The following is a 27029-nucleotide window of genomic DNA, read 5'->3' as shown; positions in this document are numbered from 1 at the left end:
TGTACCCCTGCAGCCCATGGGCACCATGCAGAGTAGAGCTCTACTGGCAGCCATGGAAGAGCCCAGGGGGCAGCAATGGATACAGCTGAAGGAGCCACAGCCAATGGAGAGCCCCAGCAGGGGCTGCGGGGCCCTGTGCTGGAACAGCACACTCCTGAAGGCTGGGCCCCATGGTACAGACCCACGTTGGAGAGGTGTTGGGAGAGCTGCAGCCTGTGGGAAGCCCATGGGGGAATCAGCTGCAGACAGCATCCCATGGGAGGCATCCACATGGAGCAGGGGCAGAGAGTGACTATGGAGGAGTGGCTGTCCCCATTTTCCTGTACTGCTCAGAGGGTGGAGGCAGAACAGGGTGGAAGGGAAGGAAGGTGGTTTTAGTTTGCTTTTGGTTCTCACCACTCTACCCTGTTAGTCATAGGTAATAAATTGCATCGCTCTCCTATGCTGTGCATTCAGCCCATGACAATAAGCAGTGAGTGACCTCAGCCCACGAGCCCTTTCTCGCAGTACGTTCTCCCCCCGTTCCTATGAGGGCAGTGACCGCAGTGGAGCTGAACTGAGCTGCTCAGGACGTGACGCGACCACACAGCTGCCCACAGCGGTGAGTGAGGGCCGCGTCCAACTGCCCGCCTGTCCCTCGCCGTCAGCCCGCACCCGGGGCAGCCTGCGGGAGCCGGGAGAGGCCCGTGCTGAGGGGAGGTGACGCGTGGCTGTCACCCCGATCCCGGCACGTAGCCCGGGAAGCGCACCAAGCGCCTGCGAAACGCTCCAACCACCTTTTCAACCCCAACCTCCGCGGCCCACCCCGGAGGGACCACCCTTCCCAGCAGCCCCACGGGGCGGTGCAGCCGGCTCGGCACGCCCCGCGCTCGCCCCGTCCCGCCGCGCTGCACGACGGTCCTCATAGTCCGCGCTCCGTCCGCGCTGCGGGTCGCGGCGCTGGGGAGGACTACAGCTCCCAACGTCCGCGCGGCGCCGCGCCTGCGCCGTCGGCCTGGAAGTGAGGGAGGCCGTTGCGTTACGGGCAACGGCCAAGGCGGCGGAGCGGCGGCGAGCGGCGGTGCCGGCGGCTTCCGCGTTGGCGGGCGGGGCGGCGGCGGGAGGGCTCTCGGTGGATGGGGCGCTGCGGCCGGCGGCGGTTCCGGCATCCGTCAAGCGCCGGTCGGCGGCCGGGGAGAAGGGGATGAGCCTGTGAGGCGGAGGAGCGCGGGTGGGGCGAGCCCGGCCGGAGCGGAGCGATGTCCCAGCCCCGGCAGCAGCCGCCGCCGCCGCCGTCTCCTCAGCAGCAGCCGCAGCCGCCGCCTCCGGCCGCCGCCAAGAAGCGGGAGCGGCGCATCTTCTCGGGCACCTGCCCCGACCCCAAATGCCAGGCGCGGCTGTTCTTCCCGGCCCACGGGCCGCAGGGCGCCGGCAGCATCGAGTGCACGGACTGCGGGCAGCGACACGAGCAGCGGCAGCTGCTGGCGGTGGAGGAGGTGACGGACCCCGACCTGGTGCTGCACAACCTGCTGCGGAACGCGCTGCTGGGCGTCAGCGGCGCCGGGCCGCCCCGCAGGAACACCGAGCTCGTCAAGGTGCTGGGCCTCTCCAACTACCACTGCAAGCTGCTGGCCCCCATCCTGGCCCGCTACGGCATGGACAAGCAGACGGGCAAGGCCAAGCTCCTCACGGAGATGAACCAGGGAGACATCTTCGACTGCTCCCTGCTGGGGGACCGCGCCTTCCTCATCGAGCCGGAGCACGTCGAGACCGTCGGCTACGGCAAGGATCGCTCCGGCAGCCTCATCTACCTGCATGACACTCTGGAAGACATCAAGAAGGCCAACAACAGCCAGGAGTGCCTCATTCCCGTCCACGTGGATGGGGACGGCCACTGTCTGGTCCACGCGGTCTCGCGGGCGCTCGTGGGCAGGGAACTGTTCTGGCACGCGCTGCGAGAGAACCTGAAGAAACATTTTGAGGAGAACCTGAGTCACTACAAGGCGCTCTTCCATGATTTTATCGACGTGGCCGAGTGGGAGGACATCATCAATGAGTGCGACCCGTTGTTTGTTCCTCCGGAAGGTGTGCCCATGGGCCTTAGGAACATTCACATTTTTGGTCTGGCCAACGTGCTTCACCGGCCTATCATCCTGTTAGACTCACTGAGTGGAATGCGAAGCTCTGGAGACTATTCGGCAACATTCCTCCCTGGTCTGGTACCCCTAGAAAAATGTATGGGAAAGGATGGCATGTTGAACAAGCCGATCTGCATTGCCTGGAGTAGTTCGGGACGTAACCATTATATTCCTCTGGTTGGAATAAAAGGTGCTGCTTTACCTAAACTGCCTAGGAAGCTCCTGCCTAAAGCCTGGGGAGTTCCACAAGACCTCATCAAAAAGTACATCAAGCTAGAGGAGGACGGTGGTTGTGTTATTGGAGGAGACAGAAGCTTGCAAGACAAGTACTTGATGAGGCTGGTTGCTGCAATGGAGGAGGTTTTCATGAGTAAACATGGTATTCACCCCAGTCTTGTAGCTGATGTGCATCAGTATTTCTACAGAAGGACTGGGGTAATAGGAGTCCAGCCAGAAGAAGTCACGGCAGCTGCCAAAAAAGCAGTGATGGACAACCGCCTTCACAGGTGCCTGATGTGTGGAGCCCTTTCAGAGCATCATGTGCCTCCAGAGTGGTTGGCTCCAGGGGGAAAATTGTATAATCTGGCAAAAAATACCCATGGTCAGCTACGGCCTGACAAAAATTACAGCTTTCCTCTGAACAACTTGGTGTGTTCTTACAGCCCTGCAAAAGATGTGCTGGTACCAGACTACAGCCTGAGTAGTTTGACTACGTGTAACTGGTGTCACAGTAACTTAGTGCGTCGTGTCCGAGAAGATGGCTCTGTTTTGTATTTGGATGGAGACAGAACTAACACTCGGTCTACAGGTGGCAAGTGTGGCTGTGGATTCAAGCACTACTGGGAAGGTAAAGAGTACGATAACCTCCCCGAAGCGTTTCCCATTACTCTCGAGTGGAGTGGAAGAGTGGTGAGAGAGACGGTCTATTGGTTTCAGTACGAAAGTGACACCTCTTTGAACAGCAATGTGTATGATGTTGCCATGAAGCTTGTCACCAAACACTTCCCTGGTGAGTTTGGTAGCGAGATTCTTGTTCAGAAAGTTGTCAACACGATATTGCATCAAACTGCCAAAAAGAACCCTGATGATTACACCCCTGTAAATATTGACGGTGCTCATGCCCAAAGAGCTGGGGAGGTACAGCAAGGACAAGAGTTAGAGTCGCAACTTCCTACCAAAATTATTTTGACTGGACAGAAGACAAAAACTTTGCACAAGGAGGAGTTAAACATGAGCAAAACTGAAAGAACTATTCAGCAGAACATTGCAGACCAGGCCTCTGTGATGCAGAAACGGAAAAGTGAAAAAATGAAACAGGAGCACAAAGGGCAGCCGAGGACTGTGTCTCCGGGGGCTGTTCGTGAGGGGCCATCATCTGCACCTGCTACGCCAACAAAAACCCCATATTCACCAACATCTACGAAAGAAAAGAAAATCCGAATAACAACAAATGATGGGAGGCAGTCCATGCTTACCCTGAAGTGCACTACCACTTTCTTGGAACTACAGGAAAGCATAGCTAGAGAGTTTAATATTCCTCCATATTTGCAGTGTATTCGCTATGGTTTTCCTCCTAAAGAGCTTTTGCCTCCCAAAGAAGGCATGGAAAATGAACCTGTGCCTTTGCAGCACGGTGACAGAATTGCCATAGAAATCCTGAAAGGTAAGGAGGAGAGCAGCCAGCCTGCGGCAGCACACTCAGCCCACGCCGTGAAACATGATGATGTGACAGTGACCAGTAAAATCTCATCGAAGGAGCTGCAGGAGCAAGTTGATAAGGAGATGTACTCTCTGTGTCTTCTAGCGACACTGATGGGTAAGGCTGGCTTCAAGGTGTATTTTACATTGCTTTGTAAAGTAGAAATTACAATTTTACAAAATAGTATTACGTACGTATAATCTGTAACCATGGAACAGGGTAGTGGCTTAATTCCTTTTACTAGAGCAACAGTTAACATGCCATCAATGTTTTTTTAGGGTGTTGTTACTTCTTAGAATGTGTATGTCAGATAGTTGTTCTTTGCTATAGAATCCTCTTGAAACAGTTACTGCTTAGGAGTTGGTGTATTTCCTCTTCTGACTGCCCCTCTGTTTGGGGTATCTGTTGTTTTTTCCAGGGTCAGTAAGGCGTGCATCTGAGGTGTATGTGTGTGAGCTGCACACTCGCTCTGCTTACATCTCCCTCAGGTTACAGGAAATCAGAGCAGGTGTGAGAGGGGGATGTTGCCTGTCTGCTCGTGGGAAGTTTGAGGACTCAATTCTCACCTTTCTAGGATAAAAAGTCGTAGCATTTCTTCCCTCGGGAGTTGTGTTGGTTTAAGCAAATCAATACGTTTTCTCTGTAGCTCATGTGCTAATTTTGCATCAAGATCTGGTCTTTTTAAGGAACTGTAAAATGTATCGTTTGAGAATGCAAGCAGAGGAGAAACTGAAAGTAGCTAAATGCATATTAGATTCCCAAATGTAGACGTGGGGGTAGCAAAGCTATGCTTATAAATTGTCATTCTCGCAAATGGCCATTAATCATTCAAAACAAATGAACTTCTCCTGGTTGCCTGTAGTTTTATTTTCCTGTTTGGGCTCAGGAGACCTCGGCCTTCATTTGTGTGCCAGGCTCTCTGGATAACTAAATATTTTAATTTGGTGGCTGACAAAAGGCAGCTTTTCTTGGCCTTGCTTTTTTTTTTCCTTCCTCTCCCCAGCATGTATGAGTGTGCTATTTTGAAATGACTTTTCTTTATGAAGTCGAGCAGTTCTTGCTGTTTAGTAACAGGAAGCAGAACAATAATTACCATTTTGCTGTCTAAACAAGTTGAACAGTAATGCTTGTTGCAGTTGTTTTTGTTTAGGTGGGAGACTTCTCTTCTGCTGGAGGGATTTGGTGTGGCCAAAGCACGTGATGTTTTAGAAACAAAACCATGGCATAATCACAGAGTGACATGTCAGAAGTTCATCATGCAGAACTTTGATTTTTTCCAAGCCTGCTTGCTCCCTCCCATACCTCTGGCAAGAGAGAGCGTGCTGAGCCACTCTGCACCTCATCCACTGACATTTGTGCTGCAGTCCCAAAGTGCGGGAGAAGGCTAGGTTGGGTTTCTCGAGTTGAAAATGAAACTCAGAGTGCTTTTCTGTTCTCAAGAAATACTCTTCAAAACGTAGTTATTTATTGGCTTACAAAAAACTCTGAGGTGCTTTAAAAATATCTTAGTGACTGCAGCATGAAGGTGTCTGATTTTTATTTTGTTTTTACACATGTTTGTAAAGCGTGAGCTGATCATGTATTCCACCATCAGTTTTTGTCTCTGGCTGTCATTGCTGTGGGATTTTGCTTGGAAAGCACAGGTTAGAATAGAGTTTACCTCACGCTTCCCTATCCATTTTGTGTTACTAGCACAACTAAAAGTGGCAGCAAACCATTAACCAACCAGTTCTAACAATGTGTGCAGCTATTGAGTAAGGTGCTATTTTTATGCAGTCGCTTTTCACGTCAGGGCATCGTTTTCCTTCAGCCATACTTGTGGAAGAGATCCAGGCAGCCGACTACTTCCCATCGTTATTTTTCAGATCAGAGACAAAAACTCCAAGTCCTTACACTTTCATAATAGGGTTCAGGTGCCAGTTCCTCAGCTGCTATATTCAGCCTTTCTGGGGCAAGAAACCACAGTGTTTCTCAGTTGTTGCTTTTGCACTGTTAAAGAACAGTGCTGCAGAGTTTTGGGAGTCAGAGTATCCTGCGTGCTCTTGCTGTAACTTGTATTTGTTAAGTGTTCATCTGATGTGGTCAGATGAGAACATGCAGAGGTGAGATGCTATTGATCTTGCTTTGGGTCAGACTAACTTTTTCTGTTTTGTTCCTCCCCCACCCAATGCCCATAGTGAAAGTTTCTATTCAGAGAAACCTCCTTCAATAGATACCTCCCCTGAGACAGGGGAGGTTTAGGTTAGATATTAGGAAGCAGTTTTTCACACAGAGGGTGGTGACACACTGGAACAGGTTGCCCAAGGAGGTTGTGGATGCCCCATCCCTGGAGGCATTCAAGGCCAGGCTGGATGTGGCTCTGGGCAGCCTGGTCTGGTGGTTGGTGACCCTGCACATAGCAGGGGGGTTGAAACTCGATGGTCATTGTGGTCCTTTTCAACCCAGGCCATTCTATGATTCTATAGCTACGCATTCTGGATGTTTAAAAGATATGATTACATACAGAGCCTCCTCTTGTCTGAATAGATGTTTCTTTCCTATTTTAGTTACTAGGATTTTTCTTTTCTGGCCTCAGCCAGCCAACTCATTAAAATTTTAAACCTTGCTATTTTGTTTTTATGCATATCAGTTGAAAATGAGCTTTGGGAAATTAGATGCTGTAATTTCTGGACTACTTACCATCTTAATACTGACTTTTTTTTTTAAGCTTTCTCCCCTGTTTCTTTTTAGCTCAAAATACACAGCTCTTCAAGGAAATTATTACAGGAGTTTTAATACTACATTAACATAGTAAAAACATAACATTTTCAAACTGATGTTATTACACCCATGCAGAACCACCTGGATATGTGCAAGCCAAATATGAGTCTATTTTGATCCGTTGTTTTTGCATTGATAAATCCGTCAGTGCACGTGCAATCCAAATAACCTGGTTTAAATTAAGAATATTGATTGATACCAGGATTTGCATGGATTAAAACAGCCTGTTTTGGAGCCAGCTTTAGTTCCCTGTAACCTGTGCTTACCAGCTGAGCTTTTGGTTTGTTTTGCACTCCCGCACGTCTCCTCTGCTGTGCAAAGTGATGGTCTTGGGCATCGACTGGCAGAGGTTAGTGGGCACCTGCTCCTCAAAGCAGTGCATGGAGCATGCTTGTGGGTAGGGCACTCTTCGTTTGTTGCCATTCCTCACGTTGCGGGGCTGAACTCTGGTCTGAGGGAGTGTGTGCTGTGGTGAGGGTAGTGTGGAGAACACCTCTGATAAATGCAGCATCTGGAGGGATTTTCTAATTTAAATGATCTCTCAGCTGAACTTGTGGCCTGTAAGCATCTCCCATTGTAGACAAAACCAAAACAAACAGTGAAACCCAACTGGGAACAAAAATGCATGGACCTCAAACACGGTCCGGTTCAATCCTACCCAGTAGTTACTCGAGTCTGGGAAAGTCCAGTTGCAATTGCTTTAGTTATTTTTGGGGTTCCAATCTGAGATCTCTGTCAAAACAGTGTAGGCTTTTTGTGATTCTTTCAGTGGCTGATGCTTTTGTTTCATGAGCCCTTCTCTCCATACTTTCCAGCATGTAGTCCTTGTTAGTGTTGCATCGAAGGCTGTCTAAACAATGGTGCTTCTCTGGTGCAAGGCTTGAAAAAGCCTGCCTGAAGCACACTGATATCGTTCCTTCAAGGGAGAATGCCTCTAATTTATAACACTGGGCCTTTACTGAAGGCCTAGTGGGGGTCTTGTAGGAACCCTTCAATAAAAATGGATCGCTAACTGCAGCAGCACAGGAGTCTGCAAATTAGAGTCAGCCACTGTGGCTGCTGGCTGTGGCTTCCCCAAGCTAAAGCAGACTGAAAACTGTTTTACTGCTTATCGGTGTAGTGGTTATTTTGGTTCCTGTGTGCAGTATTTAAACTGACAGAAGGAAGACTTCAAGTTGCTGCTGCTTGAGGGGAAAGCAAAGAGCCACAGCTGTGATAGTGTGGAGCCATTGCACAGAGAGATGTCCATTTCCAAATGTAAACGAGAACAGGGATGCAGGATAGCAGTGAGCCTCTTCTGAAATGGCAAAAAATAGGAAAATGTATTCTCATCAGTGATTCCCCTCCCTCTGTGCAGCTGTATGAAAAAGAGGGAAACTGTGGCAGTAGTGAGGAGGGCGAGAGGCTGCTCCCTTGAGTTGTCTTTAGTGAGATCAGTGAGAGCTTAGGAGGAGCTTTAAATTCATGAGCAAATCCAGAGGTAGGAGTTGTCAGGATAAGGTCAAAAGATAAGACACCCTTCTTAGTAGGTCAGGGAAGTAACAAGGAAGTAGCAGGTGGTTTGTTAGCTGCCCGCTCTTTCTGGGAAGTGGACATCTGACCGGATCAGTCTGTCGCCTTAGTGCTTAGTAGGTGAATCTCTGAGCTTGATGTGTGAATGAATGGAATGAAACAGCATGTATATGCTTTAATGGAGTACATTTATGATGAGCCAGATTGTGCAGGGCTCCTTTGTATGTAATAGCTAAAGGGAAAACAGGAAGGTGTGCCATCCTTTTTTATAGAGAACGGGGTCTTGAATAATGCCTGGAGTGGAGAGGGGAGCAGCAGAAGTATTCTGGTGGGGAGCACAGAGAGAAGGGAGTGCACAGGAGGCCCTGCCTGGCAGGGAAGGGAGCTTGGGAAGTTGGGCAATGATGTGAAGGCTTTTGTAGCGCAAGGCAGTGTGTAGTGCTGATGCTATGGTGGTCACCTGGCCTCTTACCTGAGGTGGTGGCTAGCACGGTAGCTGCAGATACCTTGTGGGATGTGCAGTGAACAAAAGGGAAGAAAGGCTTCAGTCAGTATATTCAGCACGTGTAAGCTACAACTTCTATTTTACCCTTAACAACAAGCAAAGAAATTTAGATGGATGATATTTTGCATCCTCACACCTTCCAACTCTCTATATTCCTTGCAGTAACTACATCCACTGATTTTAGCTTTTTACTTGCATTCCCCTATTTTAATAGAAAACTGAGATGAGTGGTTATTGAGAACTTAATGCCTACAGAAGGATGTAATTTCTATTTCAAGTATCTCAGTACTTTCCCAGAAGGTTTGAAATGAAGTGAGGAAAAGCATTTTTGAATGAATGAATATCCTTTAGTTTTTCTGCATCAGGAGGATGGAACTTGCCAGCATTTGCACTACTTTGTCACTGCACCACGTGTTACTTCTGCAAGGCAGGTGAATGGTTAGCAAAATGAGGAGGAGAGCGTAGGTTGAAGTGCAACTCTCACCTCATTTACAAGGTGCTCTGTCAGGTCACTGCTATTGTCATCATAGTCGGTTCTTTATATCCCTTACAGTATTCTAGGGTGTTTTTTATTTTATTTTATTTTTGTCATTTTTTTTTAATAAACCTCCAGCAACTTTTAAAGTCGCATTTCAGTGCCGTTTCTGGCATCTTTGAAAACTGTAAGTTCTGTGGGGCTGATGGGTCACCAGAATTGCTGTTCCATTTGTATGTGCCCAGAAGAGCACAGCATGGCCACAGCTCCCACCTGGCTGCCTGCATGGAGACCAGTGCTGCAGCTGCAGGGTGAAGCCTGTACAGCAGCTGTGTAATGGAGACGTGGTTTTGGGAAAGGAGAGTAGGGGTATGCAAGTGACACGCAAGGATATGTGCTTGAATTTTGGAAGAGCGTTAGTCATTTTCTAGCACGAGGAATAGGATAGGAGGAGAATGGAGACTTGAGTTTACAGCCTGGCAAAGAACCAGGTGCTGCAACTTGGATCAAATCAAATTTGGGAACCTTTGTACTAGCACATGAGATTTGTCTGCAGCCTGGGGTTTTCCTGAAAGCTGCTCGGGTGCCCTGGGTTCCTGTTGTATAAATTGCAATAACAATTCAAATTTCTCATTGCATTGAGGAGTGAGGGTTCAGCTTTTAACTCAAGCTGTTACATTTTCCAGCCATTGCCTATAATCTTAAAATAAGAGCGTTTAATTCTAATGATTGTGTTTTACTTCTACAGGAGAAGACGTCTGGTCGTATGCAAAGGGGCTTCCTCAATTGTTTCAGCAGGGTGGAGTATTCTACAGCATAATGAAGAAAACCACAGGTATTGGTTGTTTTTGTTTTTCTCCCTTTCTTTGTCTGTTTTCAAACCTTTAACGCTGTAAATTGTTATTTATTGGCACATCTTTGCTTTTTGTAATACTGTAAGACTTCTTGTACACTGTCTCATATGACTGGGGAATCAGATTAACGCTGGTTCATTCAACTTCAATTTCTTATTGTGAAACTTTCTCTGTAACCATGCATCTCCATTTAAAGTTACTGAGTTGGATACACAACTTCAAGTCAACTGGAAAGATAAAAAACAAGAAAAAGTCATAGAGTCTGTTCCTATTATACATTTAAACTCTTGCTGAACAAGGAGTTCATCTTATTAGTATGCTTCTTATTAGGTATTTTATACAGGGTTACTGTACATTGGTAGTGGTTGGTTACATTTGTTTTTTGTATTCTTGAGATTGTTGTTCAAAAGGAAAGCTACCATCCGCTTGTGTAGATAAATATCTCATTTTAGGCTGTATGTGGAATAATGTAGCAAGCAATTCCAGTATTTAATATATTAGATTGCTGTAAAAATGCTACCTATAAAGAGTAATATCTGATTCTTTACAAAGCATGTAATATTGAGTTGTTTCTTTCATTTGAAGTTTATTTTCTTGTTGAAGTCTTTGCAATTGTAGCTTAGCTCTTGTGATTTCATCTATTATAAAGCTTCCTTTGCTGCTCTCTTACTGACACTAAGCAGTTTTATCAACTTAACCTTGATTATTTCTGGAAACAGATGTTTTGTCACATCATTTCTGTTACGCTTGCAGTAATTAAAATGTGTCGTACTCACTGCATGCTACATCTCACTGAATTACTAGTCTGAGAAATAGAATGGGCATGCAGGTGTCTTACAGTAGATCTGCTTTGTTTTAGTTTTCTTCCTTTTACTATTCTTGTCCAGTAGAGGTTTTATATTGTTTGTGGCTGGTGATTTAGCTTAAACGATGCCCAATTCTGGACTGATTAATGACTAGCTGGAGCTGAGAGCCTGAAACAAATGCAAGAGATATTAACCCAGCTAGTCATTAACTCACAGAAAATGCCTGGCTTAAAAGTTATTTTTGCCACCTGACGTTGTAAGAACTGAGGCCGTGGGAGGTGACATTCTGTGTTTGCATGTTATTGCATTTCTGTTTGTTCAGGTACCTTGTACTGCTGACATTTTGGTAGGGAGAACTACAATTTCAGCATTAAGATACTTGCATGATTTTAGCATTTTATGAACTACTTAATTTCCACATCAAATAACCAACTGTGCAACATTTTTTTTTTCACATCACGAAGCTCCTTACATGTTTGTAATGCTTTAGTTAACGCAGCGATGCAACTATTATACTGAGTATTGAAGCAAAGCTGTCCATCAGGCATAGGTACTATTAACTGAATCAAGTTTGATTTAGCTGATCTAGTTTGAGATCTCATTTGGCTTTCAGGATTTGTCATAGGAGTTCCTACAGCGCTCTCTTTTGCAAGTGAAGGTTGAGTTGATAAATTAATGTTCGGTTTTGTTCTTCAGGCTAACTTAGGTGGTTGGAGTTAAAATTTGCTCTGCAGTGTGTTTTGTCTGGTTGGCTATCAGTTCCCGTGGCTGTGTAAACACAGGAGCTCTGTCTGAAGTTCTTGAAATAAAGAAAATATCTGTAGATTCTCTGCAGTTGTAGGAATGTGTGAACTGGAAGCCTTGGAGGCAGAACTGGACTGGTCATTTGGGTAATCAGCAGAAAAACTGTTTAATAACATTTCATATTGTTTAATAACATTTCATATTATTTGAGTGACCTTTTTATTGATGCTTAGGGTACTTGTTCTGACTGCATCTTCAATAACATAGAAAAAGAGTTTTGTTGACATCTTCTACTCTGTGCAATTCCTGGTGGGTTTTTTGTGATTAAAAAAAAATGGGAAAACTGATCTTTTTCTTTGAGACAGCAGTTTCAGAACGGAAATTTTCCTGGTGAACTCTCAATTTTAGCACATCTGTCAAAACAGAAGTAGAATAATGAAACAAAATACTGTCTCATGTTTGTTTTGTAAAGGTTAATACTTGCAATCTCTAGGACTGCTGAGCATAGTGAGCTTGAAACATACTTGTTTATCTAGCAGCACTTTCTCTCTGAGAAGGCAGGAAATAAGGAATGCCAACTTGCTCAGGTTTAGTTGTAGTTGTACACACCAAAACCCTGCTATTTTAACCAGTATGGAAGGGATCTTAAACAAGACTTCTCTAGATGGACTGTGATTTGAAATGTACTCTCTTTGGATGTTTCCCGTTGGTGGGTTTTGGGGTGTTTTTTTTGGGGGGGGTGGGGAGGGTGGGGGTCAGCAGTGAGCTTTGGGTGGTGATGGTTTTTGGCTTTCGTGGTGTTACAGCAAGCTAATACTGTTTCTTCCACTTCTTTTGCATTGAAGCTGCAGGTATGGCCAAGTTGGTTATTTTATTTAGTAGTACTACAATCCAGTCAGCATAGAAAGCAGCAACGCTATGGATGGTGACATCTTATGGCTGTAGTTGTTTTTCCCCAACACCAAAAAGTTTGTTTTCTCTGGTTTGGATGCGATAATGTTAAGTACAGTAATTGCTGTGTATTCTGAGCAAGCCTTAAAATATGGCAATATTTTGAATAACTTCTTTTTATCTTTATAGGTTTGGTTGATGGCAAGCACTGTACTTTTCCACATCTGCCTGGTAAAAACTTTGTGTACAACGCAGCAGAAGATCGATTAGAGCTGTGTGTGGATGCTGCTGGGCACTTTCCTATCGGTCCCGATGTCGAAGACTTGGTTAAAGAGGCCTTAAGTCAGGTGCGAGCAGAAGCTACTTCACGGAGCAGGGAAGCAAGTCCATCTCATGGAATGCTGAAGCTGGGTAGTGGTGGAGTAGTGAAAAAGAAATCTGAACAGTTACATAACATAACTGCATTTCAAGGAAAGGGCCATTCGCTAGGAACTGCATCTGGTAGTCAACAACATGATCAAAGAGCCAGGGAAGCACCACTTTTAAGAAAGCATAGTACAGAAACAGACTTCAGTCCTGCTAAAATTGAGCCTTCTGTATTCCCAGCTGCTTCTGCTAAGAGTGAGCTGATCCGAATAGCTCCTGGAGTTGTGACAATGAGAGACGGCAGGCAGCTCGACCCTACTTTGATTGAGGCACAGAGAAAAAAGTTGCAGGAAATGATCTCTTCTATTCAGGCTTCAATGGATAGACATTTGCGGGATCAGAATGCAGAGCAGTCAGCATCAGTTGATGTATCTCAAAGAAAAGTAGAGGCAGTGAGTTCAACTGCTAAAACTGGGAGCTTTCAGGCTGGCTTGCCTGAACCGTTTTCTGCACCGGGTGGTACTGAACACTTGAATACTGAGTCAGCTGGTGATAACATGGTGAATTCTGTGGGAACAACTTTCCCTGCAAGGTCTAAAGCACAAAAGGGAAATTCTGTTGAGGAGCTTGAGGAGATGGATAGTCAAGATGCAGGAATTACTAATGTAACTGAGCCAATGGATCACTCTTGATAGGTTAAAATCTAATAAGGGTAGAAGAAATTACTGTTCAAATGTAATGTTTATTGGCTGGGCCACACAAAGTGATTAGTTATTAAATCTTGTATGTATGTCAAAAAATTATATCATCTTATTCAGTGCATGATAAGCAAGTGTGTGATTGGCAATAGCTTTTAATATTACCATACTGCTACCCAGGCTGGCTCTGTTACCTGTAAATTAGTTATTAGGAGATGCACTGAGATGAATATCTGCTGTAATGTGGGTTATTGAAAGTTCTTTGTGATTTTTAATTCCAAGTAAGTCTTAAAATTTAAGCCCATGCGAGATTCTTACCATGCTAGTTGAGGCTACTGGAAAGGCTAAACCTGGCAAAACTAGAAACTTGACCAGGTTAATCCTGTCCCAGGTACTTATTTCCACTCAAGAATACACTATCAACACGAGCTACACATAAATTTCGAAAAGCAATTGAAACTAAACTTGTCTTAAATTTTACAATGTGACACACACATTAATTACATTGTACTGGCACTTCCTCAGATGTAAAAACGTTTTCATTCACACAGCTGTATACACTCGTCAGACATCTTGGAATAAGCGTAACTGTAGTCAATTCTAATTTCTGCATATGTCAGTTCAAGCAAGTTAGAAAAGTGTACGATGAAGATAAAGTGAACGTGGTGTGGTTATGTATGGCTGTCTGAGCCAACACAGACGTTTTGATGCTCTGTTATATTTCCTCCCAAACACTGAGCTGGTTCAAATGTTTTACGATTTTAAATACAACAGCAGGAGAGAAGTTGGCAATTGTAAGAAACAACAAAAGTTCATTAGCAAATCAGTTTCTCTTAAAAGGCTTCAATTACTAGCATTGGTCAGTAACTGGCAAAAAAAAAAACCAAAACCCAAATAAATAATAGCTGCCCTCTTCAGAGCAAATTAGTGATTTATTGGAAGGAAACAGCTCTCTGAAGCACGTTTTCCTCAAGTGTGTGTTAATAGTGGAGCTTTTGGAAGCTCGCTGTTTACTCAGTGGCAACAAGGAATGTAACACGGAATACGTGTTGTTTCATCGGCTATAAAAACTACCCACCTCGATTGGCTTCAGCTTGCGATGCAGATTTCCCTGTCTCTGTAATGCTATAGCAGGTATCCACGTAAGTAGTGTGTTCATCAGACCTGCAGTGCTGATTTTGAAGGAGGAGCCGTTGTGCTTGCTCCCGAAGGACGGAATGTTTATCTGATATTGCACTTTGCTTCCTATCTTCACAGTCACATTTAAGTGCACTATTGTTGCTTCTTCTAATGGTAAAATAACATTAAATGGATGAAAGATGTTAATACAGCTTCAAAGGAATTAAGAGCATTTAAAATATTGAAGTCGGTGTTTGTGCACATGTGGGTTTTTACCAGTTTGGAAATGTTTGTATTGTATATGTTTGTATTCAGAAAAGCCTCCACTTTTTACATTTCTAATCACTTAAACCATCCTGAGCATTAGTATGCAAAATGCCCCGTGAGGATTTATTTTTGTATGTAAAAAAAAAAAAAAAGAAAAAGAAAACCACTTAAAGCATAGCCCCCATTTTGTCAAAGTCAACTTGAATTTCTCTCTTGACTCACTTCTTATGCAGAGGGAGTGAATGTGTAACAATTTAGTTCACTACTTATAGGTAAAATAGAAGAATCCCATTTTCACAAATAAATGAAAAACCTGAAGGCCTCACATCTGTAAGTCAGTGACTTGGCAACTTGAAATGTACAAAGTAATCTGGCACACCAGAACCGACTTTGCTGATGCATTGATTAACTGGCAGTGCTTATTCAATGAGAAACAGGATGCACATGCAGCAGCTGGAAGCTTGCCACGACTTCTGAAAACATTTAGTCTCCCATGAATCAGTCTGGCTGTCTGAAGGCTATTTCTGTATATAAAATGTTGAGCAGAGGATTGTGCTTTGTCACAGCTTGAGGTTTAGAAAAGTCTGGCAATGGAGCGTTCCTGGGAAGGAGCTTAAGTGAGGAGGGGCTGAGGGGAAGGAGTCACCTGAATCTCTTGCATTTTAGAGAAGACTGCTATCACTTGGACACTTTCAACCTTTCCTTTAGAAAAATCTTCCTCAGCTTAAAAAAAGAAAAAAAAGAAAAGAAAAAAAAAAAAGAGCACTGTATATGAGAGAATTTTAATTTTGAAATAAATCGAAATATTTATTGCACATCATCCTTATTCCAAGGAAAGGTGCTTACTTTAATGCCTTTGTGGTAAGAGTGCAGAAGTTTGTGTGCCTTTTACTGTGTAAAGAGGAAGGCTTGGTTTGATTTTGACACGCTTCCCATTTCAGCAGTAATTTGCTATTTTCGATCTTAACTAAATAGAAATAGACGCAGATAATAGCTCTGCTCGACTCACTGTCATCTCTGGGATCCACTAATCTCACGTAGATCAGAGTTCTCCAGTTCCTAAAACAAAATCATCTCACAAAGGAATGGTAAAATGGTGTCAAAATTACAACATCTGCTGATGTGAACTCTTTTGGTGTCATGTAGGATTGTGCATTTTTTTTTTTGGTGCAGTGTTCTTATTTCACATAGCTTTCTCACGCATTTAAATATTAGTGTTTTTGAGAAAGATGGCTTTTGATACTCTCAAGTAAGGCTAAGCTTCATCTACATGCTGGCAAGATGTGTAACTGTACAGGAGAAGTGAAATAAAGAACACTGAAGTGTAAATTTGAACAGATGTTTCCTTTAATTGCTATCAGTGGATGCAGTTGTAATTTGAAATGAATCAGTGTGCCTGTATTATAAGCACCCACGTGCTTGTTAACTTCCCTGTTAGAGTCAGGAAAACCGTGGTGGGGTACAAGGGCACGGAAGGTGTTGACTCACTGTGGGTGCGAAGCCCCCTGTGAACAGGGCTTCTGAAATGATTTGGAATGTACACCTTTCTCCTCAACAGCAGCAACAAAAAACATCCGGCCCAACTTCTTGCTGCTGTGTTACCTCTGGATTTAGGCTGTGGCTCTATGTTCTCTTTGAGCGCTTGCCTTGATGACTTTCTTGCCTAGGGGCCAACCACTTTTTAATACAGCGTCTCATGACAAAGAAGATATAAATTACTTGAACATTTTAAAATTTACTATGGCTTAGTAGGTGTAACCTAAACGAGAGATGACTACTGAAAATACAGGCCCGGGACAACAACCCCACCACCCAACAACAGCAAAAGCAAACACCCAAATGGGAAACCCCAGGAGAACAAATCAGTTTTGGAGGCAAATACAAGAGTTTTACTACTTAAAATGCCTTAGTTAGTAAGGTTGATTTTTTTTTTTTTTTTTTTTTTAATACTCTTATTTCTCTGAGAATTACTTGAATTTCAGTGGAGGGAAAAGAAACAACTTCTCAAATGAAACAACATAAATACGTTTGAGATGTCCTCAGTGTTACGGACACAAAAAAGCAACGTGTATTTGTGGTTACAATATACACAACGCAAAGTAGACACGGTCTCCAACAGAACACGCCAGCAGCTTCGCAAAGGCACAGAGCCGCAAGGCTGTATGCTAACAGCCCCATAAATATACAACGGGCATATCTCCAAAGGAAAATATTTCATTTAAAATCTTTGAAGAAGTAGAACCCATTATCGCTGTCACGGGCTTAGCAGAGCTCATTGCTGCTCTCTCAGTTTCTTGTGGAAATGTCAGTTAATGAAACTCGTAGTACGCTTACAGTTGGGAGAGTTACGCTCAGGCTGAAGTGTAAGGAATCACAATTGATCGTTGTAAGAAGATTCCCGTGTTATCTCTACATTTGGTTGGCTCCCATTTTTAAGAGAGCAGAATTTTCATGCTTTTCTAAAAATAACGTGAATTTGATCCCTCTGTTTAAAGAATAAAAGAAAACAGCCAACAGTAATGAAATAGTAAGTGATTTCTTTGTTTTGCTTGTGAGTATCAGTTTAACTTCTTAAAACTGAAGAAGCTGCTTATGATCTTTAGAATGCAGGATTCCCTCTGAGCCCTTATGCCTGCGGTTGAGCAATAAAAGGTTGGAATGAGTGGTATTTTCAGAATTATTTTGTTTAACGGGGATTATTGTCAAGAAATGAAAGAGTGCACTTTTAGGAGGGAATGCTATTTAAAATGTATAAATAAGAATTAATAGTGTATATATTTAGCAAACAAATCTTTTTAAACAGTAAGTGCTTTACATGTTGAATTAAAAAGAAACTAGCGTAGAAATGATACCACCTTCACAGCACTGGCTGTTATCCAGCATACTTTGATTTTGTTTTATTTGTGATTGCTGTACTAATTATATTTGATTTTTTTATTTGTAATGTAACAATAGTGTATTATAACAGTATATAGTGTATTATATTACACTTCACTGTACAGTATTTGGAATTTTCTTTGATTGCTATATTAAAACTGTAAGTTAAAACGCTTGCTTTGGCTTTATAAGATGCAACTTTTATCTAGCCTTTCTCACGTTAGCCTGTTTAATTACCACTGATTTGGCTACAAAATGAGTGAGTTGTAATTACTTTATCTTCCTCATTCTACGTATAAATTGTTTTCTACTTGCATACATGAGTACCGGTACAGAGACTGAAAAACTGGCACAGACACTAGTAAGGTAAGCTGATGTCATCCATCTTGCTTTAGTTATGTTTCTGCTTTAAACAGGATTGTTGAAAGAACAACTACGGAAAAGCTTTTTGGATTTCACACTTGCTCTAAATATTTCTTTAAACATATAGGACCTTTGGTTCGAGAGACTTAAAAGTGGATTTTTATATACTTGAGAGCAAAATCTGAACCTTTTCACAGTTGTCACCAATAAGAAGGTGTAGAAAAATGCTGTACAAATGCTGCCATACTTCTACGGTTTGAAACATTGCTTAAAATATATTTAAAGACATGCATGTAATATATCAGTGTGAATAGTACAATTTGGAAGAACCAGGCTTTTCAAAATTTGGCAGGACTTAAGGACTTAACATATTGGCAACTACTTAAATTATCTCTGCACTTATTCTATATGCTGTTTTGTTTAAAAAATTGGCTGTAATTGTATTTTTGAGCCTACAAAGAAGTCTTATAATACACCTATGAAACTCATGCTGCTTCTTCCCTTATTTACTGAAAGACCTTAATTCAAAATGAGGTAGCATTAAAATGCTCTTTAAAGCGATGGATTTAAATTTACTGAGGTAATTTTGATTGTGTGTTGTATCATGAAAAATTGACAATAATCCTTTAAAAGATTTGTATTTTAAAGGCTTAAATGCCTAATGCCTCTTTTTTTAATGCAGAGTTTATAATCTAAACTCAGACTGTATTGTATGAAGCAATCAAGAATGTTTTTAAATGTTTTCATTTTCCTCTTATTAATTTTATTAATCAGTATATGTCAAAACTCTTAGATTACAGCAATTGATTTTTTTCTCCCCCTCCTTCAGCCTTCCATATGTGTACAGCAAATCTAATCTAAAAATATAGCTGCAAAACCTCATCTTCTTGCCAGAACAAGACCCTCACAACTGATTTTTTCCATAGGATCAGGATGAGAATTAATCTTGGATGTTCATCAGCAAGTGTAGAGTGTCATGGAAGGTGTTGTGGGTATGATGAAGAGTCATTTCCAACAGATATTTTGACTGAAAAAGTTAATACAAACTGTTGCCTTGCTTGACGTGGAGTTTATTTTATTAAGGCTGGAGTATATCTTGGCTTCTACTGATTTGTGATGTTTTGAATATTTAATTTTTAATGATGTCAGAGCTGGTATTTGAATTAAATAGGTAGCTCAGCAAGTAATGCCTCCTATGTCATAGAATCATAGAATATTCAGAACTGGGAGAGACCTATATGGATCATTGAGTCCAACTCCTGGCTCCACACAGGACCACTCAAAAATCAGACCATATATCTGAGAGCATTGACCAAATGCTTCTTGAACTCTGGCAGCCTGGGGCCATGACCACTGCCCTGAAGAGCAAGTGCAAGACCACCTTCTGGTGAAGAACCTTTTCTTGTTACCCAACCTGAACCTTCCTTGTTGAAGTTCCAGATTGTTCCCTCAGATCTTGACACTGTCACAGAGCAGAGCTCAGTGCTGCCCCTCCACTCCCTGTGAGGAGCTGCAGCTGCCATAAGGCCTCCATTCAGTCTCCTTTAATCTGGGCTGAACAAACCAAGGGACTTCAGCCGCACCTCATATGTCTTCCCCTTTAGATCCTTCTCCAACTTTGTAACTCTCCTTTGGACATTCTCTAGTAGTTATATGTCCTGTTTGTACTGTGGTGCCCAAACCTGCAGACAGTACTTCAGGTGAGGCCACACCAATACAACATAGAGAGGGACAAACTCTTCCCTCAACTGGTTGTCAGTTCCATACTTGATGCACCCTGGATATGATTGGCCTTCTTGGCTGCCCAGGTAAACTCATGTTCAACTTGCTGTCTACCAACACCCCTAAATCCCTTTCAGTGGGGCTGCTCTCCAGCATCTCATCCCCCAGTCTGTATGTATAAACAGGGTTGCCCCTTCCCGGGTGCACAATCCTGCTCTTGGTCTTGTTAAACTTCATGTGGTTGGTGATTGCCCAGCTCTCTAATTTGTCTAGGTCTCTGCATGGCCTCTCCACCATTGGTGGAGTCAGCAGCTCCTCCTAATTTAGTATCATCAACAAACTTGCTCAAAACAACTTCTAGTCCTACATCCAAGTCATTTACGAAAACATTAAAGAAAACTGGCCCTAAAGTGGAGCCCTTAGGAACCCCACTAGTGCCTGGCTGCCAGCCTGATGTAACCCCATTTACTAAAATCCTTTGGGCCTGACCTGTCAGCCAATTGCTATTTATTCATTGCCATGGAAACTACAAGAGCTACAAAGAGCACAATAACACTGTTAGAACAAACATTCAGCTACAAAACACTATATTTCAATGCAGTCAGTTATGCATTTTTGCCAGCGATGAACAAGAGCCTGCATGCTGTGCTAGTAAAAATCTGTGCCAGTGGAGGTGAGCCGCTGTTGCCACTGCTGAAATGCACCACCCACCTTCTCATTGTGCTCATGTTCACCTTTTAGCCTCCATGAACGTTCAGCAAGCACCAGTGAATGTCAGTAGGTGCCATTGTTTCTGCATGGGGGAATTCAACCACACACCTTTGCTTCATACGTACTTCCACGTCAGACGCCATTTTGTCAGGCTGCCCCTCTGCTGCCATCTGTCACACGGCAGCAACATGGAATGGAGTATTGGTGGGAAGGTTCAGCCTCTGCTGCTGTACCACCAACATCCACCTCTGATGCTGTGGGCAAACATAATAAAATAGGAAGTGTTATTTACAGGGCAGCCCTTAAATTGAGGATGCTGGGTGATTCTGAATGTTTATTCAAATTTTCAAAGACATTAAGCTTCAATGTAAGCATTAGTTCTGTTGCAGTATCTGACAGAGGCTCTTCAGAAGAGACCATTATTCTCTGTTCTGTTAATTAAAGGCATTAATTTGATGGCTATGGCATAGCTGCACAAATTGTATTTGGTCTTCATCCACCTCTGTTTTTCTTTAAGACTACCTAATTTTGTTTTCTTCTGGAAATATTTTTAGTGGGTTGTCTTGCTGGTAGCTAATCTAATTTCACTTCTAAAGCAGTCCTGCAGATCTGTTGTAGGTCTGTGCAGGCTGGAAACTTGTATTCAGTACACTAGGAAAAAAGAAAGAAGAAAAAAAAGAAAAAGGAAAGAAAGATGGCAGGTACAAGGAAATGGCCAGAAATTAGGAGAGGGTTTAGGAGGTAATGTGGCTCTTAACAACCAATTGTATGCAGAGCCTGGCTGTATGAAAGGCATGAAATCACCTCCTATAACCCTTGGAGCTGAGGTTCAAGCAGCTTTCAGAATAAGGTTTGATTTTATATGCTATTCTGTCAACTCAGTATACAAGATCTTATTTAAATGAAGTTTCTTTTGGATAGTCACATTCTTACATAGAGACATACTTTGTCCTTTGTCCTTTTACTGCGTTACCTCCTAATTCTGATCTTCCCTTTCTTTCTCATGCATTCGTGTAGAGACTGAGAATCTTACTGAGCTCTGCTGTTGCACTTCGTTTGTTTTTCAATTTTCATTTAAACACCATAGATAGTGAATCACTTTTATCACAGAGATTTTCCTATGCTTATTGTCTTCAGTTAGTAACACTGCTTTTAGAGACAGAGTTACAATCCAATTTCACAAAAAACATCAGAAATTTAAATCTTATTCGGCTTCAAGATCTGTGCATATGGGACAGGAAGGAATGAAGGGAGGTTCCTGAGAAAGCAGAGGGCTTGTGAGTGCATTTTTGGAGAGGGAAGATTCTATCTATCTAAAGATCAGTGGTTCTAAAAGTCACCTAATAGTTCTGTGGAGTGGTGGTGTTCCGTGTGGTTTCATCTGTAGGGTGATTAGCTTTGGATCCAAATCTGGTGTTTTCCTTGATGTTCACCTTTCTGTTCTCCTAGGAGCTGAAGCTGCCAAATAAACCATTTTCTACCTAGTGGAAGAGAACCGGCCTAGCCAGTTGTTGCCACACCATAATGGTTTTTGGCAGTAAGAGAGAAGCCGAAAGACAGAAAAGAACACAAGGGCATAACTTAAAACTGTGGTATATGAAAAGGAGTTATTTCATAACTATTCACATGCTCAAAGCTGCTAAAGTGGTGCTCAGTACGTCTCCAAGTCCTATGCCTGAACATTGTGCTTACAGGAATGCTAACTACTTTTCCCCCAGCCATTGTGTCTTTCTTAAAATAAGACTTCCCGAGAGAAATGCTGGGAATAGTAGGTATTGTTGCAGACCACAGGAGGGATGAGGAAGATAATGGTAAAGAGTACCTTCTTCTTTCAAAACAAAAAAATTCAAAGCATGGTACAATGGAGGAAGCTAAACACTAGTACTATCTCTTTGCTACCTCTGCTTCTCCTACCCTTAACCTCTTAACTCTGCCATATTCATTAACAAATTTTTTTTTTCTTTTCTTCCCCGTATTCTTCCCCAAGGCAGTCAAGCCAGCTCATTCCTTTCTTCATCTAAAGTCTCTAACCTATAATAAGCCAGCTGAGGTGCTAATATCTGAAACTGTCATACACACGTATTGTTGCACAAATGTCAAAATGTGTTCACTGTAACTAAGGACCCTTCACAGACACAGAGCTGACTGCAAAAGTGGAGCCAACACGGAAATGTACACGCTTTTACAATCGTAATCGCTTGCTACTTTCTCTCCTTTCCTCCTGCTGGAATTAGACAGGACACGGGAACTGCATTGCGTTGGAACAAAAGATAAACTGCAGTTTGGCAAGGAGCAGAGGTCAGCACCTCTGGCATTACCGGCTGTGATAATTGGAGATTTGTCTCGACTCCTGTTATCTTGTAATTAGTGTTAGGAGTGGGAAGGGGTCTTGCAGTTAATTTGGAAGGCAGGAGATCAGAATAATATCCTTTTCTTAAAGATTTTATTTTGAGGGGGTAGAAAGTCAAGCCATTGCTTCTCTTTTATCACCAGGATACCACCAAATTTAGGCTGTGTGCTTGAATCTGGCTCAGGCTGCTTCTGAGGCACAGTTATTGCTTGCCTGATTAATGTTCCCCCACGTGATCATTCGGTTGGCTCAGACTGTGTCCAGCTACTTTACAAAGCATTAGATCCAACTGTTTGCTCATGGTGTTGGCCAACCATGGTCTTGGTCCTTGATATAAGGATTAAATTGACTTCTCCTGCATTCATAGTAATGACTTTCTAGGGCATAATACCAAAACAGCATGGGAAAAGTGTGTACTGTTAATACCTGATTAACAACTGACTTCCAAGGGACTCTTCAATCTCCATGCATGCCTGTGAAAGAATTATATATATATATTTTATTTTCCAACCCAGGCCATTCTATGATCCTATGTGATTCTATGCTCTGTGCAAGAGGCAAGCACGAGCTCAGCATGACCTCAGTTTTTTATCAAGCTAGCAACAGCATAGGATTGCCAGAAGCAAGGATACAGAACAGCTCATGAGATATAGAATGTAACATCATGTCTGAGAACGGCAGCTATTCTATGTTAAATAACTTGTTTTCTGAGCAGATTCTTGTGCAGGTTTCTGGCAGGGCTATACTGCTGGACTTGCTTCACTAATCTGAACTTGGAAACTGCTGTTGTTTTCTGAGAGGGTGATTGGTTTTGTTTGATTGTTTTCTTTGATCGCAGGCTTGACCCAAAGCCCACTTCAAAATTGTTAGAGCACTCATACAGCCTCCTAGAGAAACTGATATATGCTGTTTGGGGAATGTGCAAGAGAATGTTTTTCTCTGTGCTCTGAAATGATCCATAACTGTCACAGTATGAACCCTGAGCACATCCAGATATACTCAATTATTTTGATATCTTTGTGATACAGTAGCCTTTAATTCTTACATTTCCACTCTCCCTTCACTGGCCTAAGCAATATAATCCTGTCAATATAGTAAAGCAAAATTCACAAAATCACAAAGTACATACAATTCTTCCATGTTGTGATTAACAGAACACAGGCTAATTGGCAGGCAGAGGCATTAGCACTTTTTCCTCTCTCTGAAACAGAATATAAATAGATTGAGTCAAAAGCACTCAAAGCTTCATTCTTGTGAGTAGTGGTTGTTCCTTAAGACTTGTCACTTCAAGAAAATGTAAGGAACATTCAGAGAAAAATCCAACAAAAGCAGATCGTTTTCAGCAGCCACAAAGAGAATACTGCCCTTCAGAATCTCTGATACAGAGCAGTATTTGGTAAATATCTTCTGTTCTTCACCAGGAATTTCTCTACATGTGGGAAACAAGCTCAGCCCCCGCAAGGCCAGTGCAGTCAAGATCATCTTTGTTGCTGAATGAGTAGTGCTGTGAGACCAAATCTAGACAAAATGTAGTAGCTGAGCTCAAGTCCTGAAGGATGCCTGTGGTTTTGATTTTGTGTTTTTGCCATTGAAGTTCTCTAAAGATTATAGACTCTTGAGAAGCTGGCTGTCCACGGTTTGGATGGGCATATGCTCTGCTGGGTGAAACACTGGCTGGATGGCTGGGCCCAAAGAGTTGTGGTCAATGGATTTAAATCCAATTGGCAGCTAGTCATGAGCAGTGTCCCCCAGGGCTCAGTACTGGGGCTGCTTCTATTTAATATCTTTATTAGGGATCTTGATGAGGGGACCCTCAGTAAGTTTGCAGACGACACCAAGTTGGAGAGAATGTTGATCTGCCTGAAGGGAGAAGGGCACTACAGAGGAACCTCAATAGACCGGATCGATGGGCCAAGGTTAACTGTATGAGTTTCAATAGGGCCAAGTGTCAGGTCCTGCATTTTGGTCACAACAACCCCAGGCAACCCTACAGGCTTGGGGAGGAGTGGCTGGAAGGAAAGCTGCCTGCTGGAAAGTGACCTTGGTGTACTGATGGACAATCAGCTGAATATGAGCCAGCAGTGTGCCCAGGTGGCCAAGAAGGCCAATGGCATCCTGGCTTGGATCAGGAACGGTGTGGTGAGCAGGACTAGGGAAGTCATCCTGCCCCTGTACTTGGCATTGGTGAGGCCTCCCCTCGAGTACTGTGTTCAGGTTTGGGCACCTCAGTACAGAAAGGACATGGAGGTGCTGGAGCAGGTCCAAAGAAGGGCAACAAGGCTTGTGAAGGGCTTGGAGAATATGTCCTACAAGGAGAGACTAATGGAACTGGGGCTGTTTAGTCTGGGGAAGAGGAGGCTGAGGGGAGACCTTATTGCTCTCTTCCTATATCTGAAAGGTGCTTACAGTGAGAGCGGGGTTGGTCTCTTCTCACTGGTGACAGGTGACAGGATGAGGGGAAATGGCCTCAAGTTGCGCCAGGGTAAATTCAGGTTGGATATCAGGAAAAACTTCTTTACAGAAAGGGTGGTTAAGCACTGGAATAGGCTCCCCAGGGAGGTGGTTGAGTCACCATCCCTGGATGTGTTTAAAAACCATTCGGATGTGGTGCTCAGGGCCATGATTTAGCAGAGGGTTGTTAGAGTTAGGGTAGTATGGTTAGGTCGTGGTTGGACTCGATGATCTTTAAGGCCTTTTCCAACCTGAGTGATTCTATGATTCTATGAGATTATAAGGCATTGAAGTCTACTGAGGGAAAACAATTTGGTAAAATCATCTTCCTAAAGACTCCAGGTTCCTCCATGGTATGGCTTCTGAACAACCTACAAGCAGATCATGCACTGATTATTTTTAACTTCCTGACAGTGATATTAAGCCCTGTGCCTTCTGAGGAATAGTTTCCTTGCATTGCTTATCTGTCCAGATAAATGTTTAACTGCCTGCCTGAATTTGCAATGAGATTTCGAGGACGGTAGCAGCAAATAATCGCAAACTTCTGCACATTACTTCAGAGTCTTCCCATCATTTCAGCTCTGTGAACCTTTCAAACAGAATAATGACAGGTATTTTTGTTTTGTTTTGTTTTTAATTCATTGAAGGCTTTCCCAGGAAATAGATGAAACTGTCACAGAACTGGAGCAGTAACAAATGAGCTCAGTAATATACACATGAGCTTAATATATTGCCTAATAATCTGGTAACTTTTTACCACTGCAACTTGGTGAATTTTTTTTGAAGCATCAGCATTTCACAGTTAGGGACCTGTTACCCTGCAGGAACGGTCCCTGATGTGCTATTGATCAGAAACATAATTAATACATAATACGCATGTATGAAGTATATATAATATTTTCCTGCAGTTCAGCAGAAAGCTTAGCAAAAAGGCATGAAGAACAGGGCAAATTACAGGATTGCTGCTGAATCTTTCTGAGTACTTTCGCAAAACATCTGGGTAAGAGTATGTGTGTGTGTCCTATCTTTGGAGTCAGGATGCCCACTGCTGCTAGCACTTTGGGAACACTACAAAACCAGCCAACAAACAAACAAGAAAAAAAAGCAGAATGCAGATGGCAGCGGGTGGTTCTAGTGATGTTTGGTGTTGGTTTGTCAGGAGATCCCACTAACTCAGGCAGTGGGAAAGTGGCAAAGTGACACTGAAAGTATACGCACTCAAGAGCCACGAGCATGCAGTGATGGTTGTAATTTGGTTCATACTGCAAACCTGAACCTGCAACGGTGTCTTTGCATTTGGTTTTGTTTGTCAGGCCTAGGTTGGAATGGACCTATCCTTTGTGACAATGAAGGCAAGTGAAGATATAAAGCAGGTCTTGCAGAATAGGACTCAGATATTGCAGACTGGGGAGTATCCTGCCAGGAGTCTGTTGAGGCTGTCAGTAGCCTCAATGTCATAGGCTTATGAAGAAACATTTATGCACAGTGGCAGCCCAGAGAGTGCATTAAAATGGTGGCATGTGGGGGAGATGATCTTTATCAGAGACAACGTATGGTCTGTATCTCCTTATAGATGCACCTCCATCCTTTTTATTTATTTATTTATTTATTTATTGGTCATGAATGAGTACAAGAAACTGCAGAATACTGCACCCTGTAGCACAAGGCAATAATACAAATAAGATTAAAAATGTATGTTATGTGAGATGCATATTTGCTTACTGATGCACTTCAAGAAGAGT

The 27029-nt window shown here is 43.0% G+C and overlaps 1 protein-coding gene across 1 annotated transcript; it reads left to right on the top strand.

Annotated features, from left to right (window-relative positions):
• Positions 1-1015: 1015 nt before the first annotated feature.
• Positions 1016-17865, top strand: VCPIP1 (valosin containing protein interacting protein 1). Its single transcript, NM_001012948.2, has 3 exons — positions 1016-3933; positions 9817-9903; positions 12553-17865. Exons 1-3 carry the CDS (start codon positions 1239-1241, stop codon positions 13419-13421), a joined length of 3651 nt encoding a protein of 1216 aa, NP_001012966.2. The 5' UTR covers positions 1016-1238; the 3' UTR covers positions 13422-17865.
• Positions 17866-27029: the final 9164 nt, after the last annotated feature.

Source organism: Gallus gallus, chromosome 2 (assembly GCF_016699485.2).
Source record: "Gallus gallus isolate bGalGal1 chromosome 2, bGalGal1.mat.broiler.GRCg7b, whole genome shotgun sequence".
Taxonomy (NCBI): Eukaryota; Metazoa; Chordata; class Aves; order Galliformes; family Phasianidae; genus Gallus; species Gallus gallus.
Note: the sequence above shows the minus strand (reverse complement) of the source record. Positions and strands in the feature narration are given on the sequence as shown.